This window comes from Malus sylvestris, chromosome 2, assembly GCF_916048215.2.
Source record: "Malus sylvestris chromosome 2, drMalSylv7.2, whole genome shotgun sequence".
Classification (NCBI taxonomy): Eukaryota; Viridiplantae; Streptophyta; class Magnoliopsida; order Rosales; family Rosaceae; genus Malus; species Malus sylvestris.
In genome coordinates this window covers 13,964,052-13,970,973 of record NC_062261.1, presented here as the reverse complement: position 1 = coordinate 13,970,973, position 6,922 = coordinate 13,964,052, and the positions used below count along the sequence as shown (strand labels likewise).

Here is a 6,922-nt window from a genome sequence, read left to right as displayed (position 1 = left end):
TTGAGACGTAAAATTGTGGGTTGGTTTGGACACTGAAAAGTTGTGCAACCAGGTCGGGCAATCAGACATTGGCCTGGCAGGGTAGCCACTGTCCACTGAAATCGGGTGGCAGAGAATAGTCGAATAACTCACAAATTGTCGCTACCTGCCTACAACTCCTATATAAATAAGCATAGCCATATTCATTGGACACAATGTCCTTAATCATATCCTGCCCTTAGCTATATCGATCAAAGAGAGCAATATGTATATTGTTTTTCCTCTTTACAATTTTCTTCTTATTGCTCTTTTTCCATTCATCTTATTACTTGCAAAACAAGTGAGATCACGGAAACCTAGAGCAAATCTACCTCCAGGTTCAATGGGATGGCCCTATGTAGGTGAAACCATGCAACTATACTCTCAAAACCCTAATGTCTTTTTTTCCTCTAGGCACAACACGTAAGTAATTAAATCCACTGCATATGCTTATCAAGACTGGATGAACTTAATTATTTTAATTAAATTTATGTTAATTAATGTTAGGTACGGAGAAGTTTTCAAGACTCACATACTTGGCAGTCCTTGTGTGATGCTGTCTAGCCCAGAGGCTGTGCGCTTTGTGCTGGTGACTCAGGCACACTTGTTTAAACCTACATACCCTCAAAGTAAAGAAAGATTAATTGGTCCCTCAGCACTTTTCTTCCATCAAGATGACTACCATGCACAGATTAGAAGATTAGTCCAAGGATCTTTGTCCTTGGATGTTATCAGAAACTCGGTGCCAGATATTGAAGCCGTTGCCATTTCTACCTTAGACTCGTGGTCTGGAAAAGTTGTTAACACCTTTTATGAGTTAAAGAAGGTTGGTCAAGGTTTATCATTTTATTTATAAATATGTATGTATATTTTAATTTTTTTAGTAATTCACTTAATTGTTTGGAATATATATATATGTGTGTGTGTGTACTTTTGTGTCGATGCATACGTATAGTTTGTGTCTGTAAAATCAACTTTAAAATGGCATAACTTTTCATAAAATTTAATATGCATGCACAAGTTACATTTATGCATGTGCAACGATAAACTATCCCCTCGTACAGTCAAAGTTTTAGTTTACATATAAAACAGTCGGTTTTTTTTCCCTACAACAGTTTATAAACAATTCTCTTTTCGGTTCTTTTAAACTAATTTTAGAACCCCCAAACCAACAAGCTTTTGTTTACTAAAAGAGATTTTTTAGGGTAGTGGCCCGTGGTATTACTAATTCAATCATGCCGTGTAACTTATCTTTTTTTTTTTTTAATGTGTAGTTATAAATACTTATTCTGACTACGAATTTTTAAACTTTTTTAATTACTGGGTTATAAGTATTACTCGATGATGCTTAAACTAATTGGACTCTTCAATATCTCTAGGTATTTAGTTACTGATCATCTTCATAATCATGGCATGCAGTTCACCTTCGATGTTGCTGTCTTGTTTATCTTTGGTCACTTGAACAATCAATACAAAGAGATGCTCAAGAAAAACTACTACACTCTAGACAAGGGCTACAATTCTTTCCCTACAAAACTCCCAGGCACCTTGTACAATAAATCGGTTTTGGTAAGCATAATAATGTGCCAATGATTATCAATTTACTTACCGTGATCAGTTCGATCAGAAGGTACTAATCAAACTAATTTACTCTCGTTTTTTTAATGTTCAATTCTTGTACAATATCTTTGTGCGACTGCATGGGAATCTAAATTCATTTGTGAAGGCAAGGAGGAGACTGAGCTTAATTCTTGGTGAGATAATAAAAGAGAGAAAAGAAAAGAGTTTGATGCGTAAAGATCTATTGGGCAACCTATTGGACTTCAAAGATGAGAAGGGAGAAGCACTAACACACGATCAAATCGTTGACAACATCATTGGAGTAATGTTTGCTGCTCAGGACACCACAGCCAGTCTCTTAACTTGGATGATCAAATACATACACGATGACTCAAAGCTTCAAGAAGCTATCCAGGTCAGAATTTATAACTTTAATAAAGTTGTTGAGACATACAAAACTATCACATTTGCTAATACTGTCTCTAGTAAAGGTGGATTCGATCATTATACGTAAAACACACTTTATATGTCAGCAAGTGCGTCATTTTTGTCTATTTAAAAAGTATTACATACTCTTGTTAATAGGCCTCATTTTGCATCAATATTAATTAGAACCAAATGTTACGGTACGTTAATGAGAAGTTTATCATATACAGATAGAACAGAAGACAATTTTTGAATCAAATGAAGGAGGAAGTCATTCGCTGAGTTGGTCACAGACTAGAAATATGCCCCTTACCAGCAGGGTAAGTACAGTTTGACAATCACATGCTCATAAATACTTTTCAAGAAAATCTTAGGTATATATAACATTTTTACCGTGGTACAGTGGAATTTTTTGGGTGTTATCACAACAACGCTACATAGTGGTTGTGATCTACGCACTAGCGAAGCTACACCTACGACTAAGGTGGGCTGTAACCTAAGAAGATTTAGTTTGAAGTTCTGCTAATAGTCTATGTATTATACTTATGTATAGCCCACCTAATTACGTTACTTTATGGTAATTATTTTATCTAGTACACCAATGAAAATATTGACTCGGCCCTTGGATCTATGCGTTACATATATTTTAATACTTTTACTTTGGATTATAACATTTACAAAATAAAATTGCGTAGAACTTAAGAAAATTAATAACACCGCATAACAATGTTATGATCATATCAAAAGATATGTCATTATATGCTAGCTGATGAACACCACAAACCAATAATAAATTGATCACATGTCGTGCATCGTGGTTTGTGGGAGATGTCTATCACTGATTTTCACATTATTGAACATAAAACATTAAATACAACCGTAGTTCCTACTTTCTCAAATAAATTCTTCTTCTAAAATGCATCAAAGTGAACGAGAAACTAAACTGGGATTTGTTTCGTAGGCTATAAAGGAGAGCTTGAGGATGGCAAGCATCGTCTCTTTCACCTTTAGGGAAGCTGTCGAAGATGTTGAATACAAAGGTAGGCTTAATGATATCATTACTTTCCTAACGAAACTTATAAGCAACACGTACGCCCTTAATTTGTATTTACATCTCTCGTCACATCAGAAGTGTATAGATAGAGGAGTGGTATCCTCATTACAGGTAAGTTCTTCTCAGAGCCATGACAAGGAAAATAAAAGTAGTAGCTAGCTAACTTTACTGTTGGAGATTGATAGCACAAACACAAATGACATCGCCTGGAAAGAGAAAGATCCCACTCAATTATTGAGGAAAAGTACATATATAACAAGGCTTTCCCTTTGTATAGTAGTACATTTACTAGTGACCTATATTTACAAGAACCCCACTCTAATAAAAGGCAAAAACTCAGTCCCTGTCAAACCCTAGCAGGCACATTAATTGTCAATTCCCCTGCTGTAATTCCGAAGAGAAACTTAAATCAACAAGTTCACTTACAGGAAAAGAATGAAAATTAAGAAAGAAACCCTAGCTATGAAAATGTGAAGTTAACTTACTTAGTTGCCTGCTTTTTGTCACGTCCAACAGGATACTTGATCCCAAAGGGATGGAAGGTACTGCCTTTGTTCCGGAACATCCATCATAATCCTGAATTCTTTGTTGATCCGCATAAATTCAATCCATCAAGATTTGAGGTATATGTGGACATTGTTTGAACGTAAATTAAAGAAAATTTAATGAGCTTCTAACTAAATTAGTTCTGTTTAATTTGTTGCATCAAAGCTCGGAGTAAAACCCAACACATTCATGCCATTTGGAAACGGACTTCATATCTGTCCAGGAAATGAAGTTGCCAAGCTGGAGATGCTTATTTTCATCCACCATCTTGTTAACAAGTTTAGGTAAGAATGCATCGAGAAATATATATAATATATATATATATATTATAAATCAGAGAGGTCAAAAACTTAAATTTTGATATTGGTAGTGTTTAATCTGCAGCAGATGGGAAGTGGTGAGGTCGAGTGGGGGGGTTCATTACGACCCATTTCCAATACCTCAGCAAGGACTTCCAGCCAAGTTTTGGAAGGATTCAAGCCAGTTAAGGACCACAAGGCCAGGCTAGCAGGGAGGAAATGAAAAACTGATGGAGTATATGTATACATGCATTTAGTGGTGATAACTGATCATCTTGTTACCTCAGTGAATATATATATATATATATATGTCTTTATATATAGCCATTGATTTTTCTTTTCTGTTCTCTGTAGTGTTAGCAGTATTTGAATTTATCTGAGATATTCAATATGGGAAGTAGATGGAGAATAGAAACAACGGAAGAGTAGATGAATGTTCTCTCTCTCATGCAATGAAAGGTGCAGAGAGGAATATATTTCTTTCTATGTCAAACAATGCACACACACGTGCATTACATGATATCACTCTTAATCTTAGCCACACATTTAACCAAATTATAGGATCACTACACTTGGCTATTTTAGCCTTACAACTTTTAACCTCACACTTGGCAAATATGCTCAAGTGAATACACAAGTAAATTCATCTTATTTCACTAATACTAATCAGCTATAGACTTATAATTCAACACTCCCCTTTAAGTCTTGAGCTGATTTCACTCCAAGCATATTTCTGAGATAGTTGAACCGATCCTTAGCCAAAGGTTTTGTGAAGATATCTGCTAACTGCTCTTCAGTGGGACAATACACCAAATTAATGATTCCTTCCTGCAGTGCATCCTTAATAAAGTGATACCTTCTATCAATGTGCTTGGTCTTTTGATGGAACACATAATTCTTTGTGATAGCAATAGCAGAGGTGTTATCACAGTGAAGAGGAGTAGCTACAGTTTGTAATTCTCCAAAATCTTCCAAAACAAACCTCAGCCATATTGCTTGGGATGTGGCTTCTGATGCACTTATATATTCAGCCTCTGCAGTTGAGAGTGCAACACAGTTTTGCTTGACCGAAGCCCAGGAAAACACACCACTGCCAAATGAGAATGCATATCCTGATTTGCTCTTGCTGTCTTCCAATGAACTACCCCAATCACTATCACAGAAGCCAATTAAACAAGCTTTTCTTCCTTTCACATACTCCAAGCCATAATCCAGAGTTCCCTTGATGTATCTAAGTACTCTCTTTGCAGTTCCATAGTGTCTATTGGTAGGACAATGCATGTATCTTGCCAATAAACTAGCTGCATACATTATATCCGGCCGTGTGGCAGTGAGATATAGAAGGCTTCCCACAATGCTCCTATACATTTCATCACTTGCAGATCCACTTCCATCATCTTTAGATAACTTCTTAGTAGCTACAAGAGGAGTTGTGACAGTCTTTGCTTCATTTAAACCAAATTTACTCAATAAAGAGCTTGCATACTTCTTCTGATGAATGAAGATGCTGGAATCTGTTTGAATCACTCCCATCCCAAGGAAGTGATGAAGAAGTCCTAAATCTGTCATTTCATACTTCATTTTCATATCTTCTTTGAACTCTTCTAGCATTGGTTTGCAACTACCAGTGTAGACTATATCATCTACATAGATAGAAACAATCAGGATATCTTCTCCCCTTGCTTTTATATACAGAGTTGGTTCACTCAAGCTTTTCTTGAAACCACACTGTGAGAAATAGCCGTCAATCTCTCCATACCAAGCTCTCGGAGCTTGTTTTAGACCATAGAGGGCCTTATGAAGTTTGTACACCTTTTCTTCCTTGCCTTTTACTACAAAACCTTCAGGCTGCTCAACATAGACCTCTTCTTGTAGAACTCCATTCAAGAAAGCCGATTTCATATCTAATTGATACAGTTTCCAGCTCTTTTGTGCAGCCAAAGCTATTAAAGTTCTAATAGTATCTAGCCTAGCAACCGGTGCATAAGTCTCATTATAGTCCAAACCAGGCTTTTGTGCATAGCCTTTTGCAACCAGTCTTGCATTATTCTTCAACACTGAACCATCAAGATTTAACTTGGTTTTGTGAACCCATTTAACCCCTATAACAGGTTTTTCATTTGGTCTGTCAACAAGCTTCCAGGTGCCATTCTTCTCAATCATAACCAGCTCATCCTCCATAGCTTTTAACCAAGACTCATCTTGTTTGGCATCCTCATACTTCTCTGGATCCATGATACACAGATTGCATTAAGCCAACACTTCATTCAGATTCCTCCACTTCAGTGGTGTATGATCAAATGCTTGATTGTGTCCTTCACTTAAGTTTGACATGCTTGTATATTCACCTAAGATAGGTGACTTGGATTGAATTTCAGAGTCTTCAATACTAAGAGCTCTCCTAGATGGAGGTAATATAGATGATGTAGGAGACAACACCATTCTGTCACTGCTCTCTGTACTTATGTCACTGTGAATAAAACTTCCAGTATTAAGAGATGTTGACCCTGAGTTCTCTTCCCAATTCCAGGCAGCTTCTTCATCAAATACAATGTCTCTTGACAAGAATAATTTCTTGGATAGTGGATCAAATACCCTATACCCCTTTTCACAAGTTGCATATCCCACAAATACTCCTTTGAAGCTTTTAGATTCAAGTTTATGTCTCTGTTCACTTGGAACATGAACATAACATAGAGATCCAAATACTCTCAGGTGGGCTATTCCTGGTTTTCTACCGGAATAAGCTTCAAAAGGTGTGATATTGTTCAAAGCCTTTGTGGGACATCGATTTAGGATATATACAGATGTATGAACTGCTTCTGCCCAGAGAGAATATGGCATCCTCTTCTCATGCAACATAGATTTCGCCATTTCAATCACGGTTCTGTTTTTCCTCTCCACTACTGCATTTTGTTGTGGAGTATATGCAAGAGTAAGCTGTCTTTGTATTCCTTCATTTTCACAGAACTGATCAAATTCTGATGACTTGAACTCCCCTCCTCTATCACTTCTCAGA

General features: G+C 36.6%; 1 protein-coding gene across 6 annotated transcripts; it reads left to right on the top strand.

The window, feature by feature from the left end:
- The first annotated feature begins 207 nt into the window (after positions 1-207).
- Positions 208-4,226, top strand: LOC126584913 (abscisic acid 8'-hydroxylase 4-like). Of its 6 annotated transcripts, none has more exons than XM_050249295.1 (10): positions 208-441; positions 526-844; positions 1,438-1,587; positions 1,745-1,993; positions 2,235-2,324; positions 2,408-2,488; positions 2,966-3,044; positions 3,575-3,681; positions 3,770-3,888; positions 3,992-4,226. In XM_050249295.1, the coding sequence occupies exons 1-10, from the start codon at positions 245-247 to the stop codon at positions 4,110-4,112; spliced, it is 1,512 nt and encodes a 503-aa protein (XP_050105252.1). In that variant the 5' UTR covers positions 208-244; the 3' UTR covers positions 4,113-4,226. The 6 variants fall into 6 exon arrangements, with proteins under 6 accessions (XP_050105252.1, XP_050105246.1, XP_050105269.1 ...); XM_050249289.1 differs by having other exon boundaries at positions 3,989-4,226; XM_050249312.1 differs by having other exon boundaries at positions 3,975-4,072.
- Positions 4,227-6,922: the final 2,696 nt, after the last annotated feature.

Bases quoted from the DNA above. Each gene is read 5' to 3' on its own strand.
- LOC126584913 (XM_050249289.1), top strand. From the start codon at position 245: ATGTATATTGTTTTTCCTCTTTACAATTTTCTTCTTATTGCTCTTTTT. The intron at 845-1,437 runs GTTGGTCAAGGT...CATGGCATGCAG, and splicing joins CCTTTTATGAGTTAAAGAAG to TTCACCTTCGATGTTGCTGT. The intron at 2,489-2,965 runs GTGGGCTGTAAC...TTTGTTTCGTAG, and splicing joins AAGCTACACCTACGACTAAG to GCTATAAAGGAGAGCTTGAG.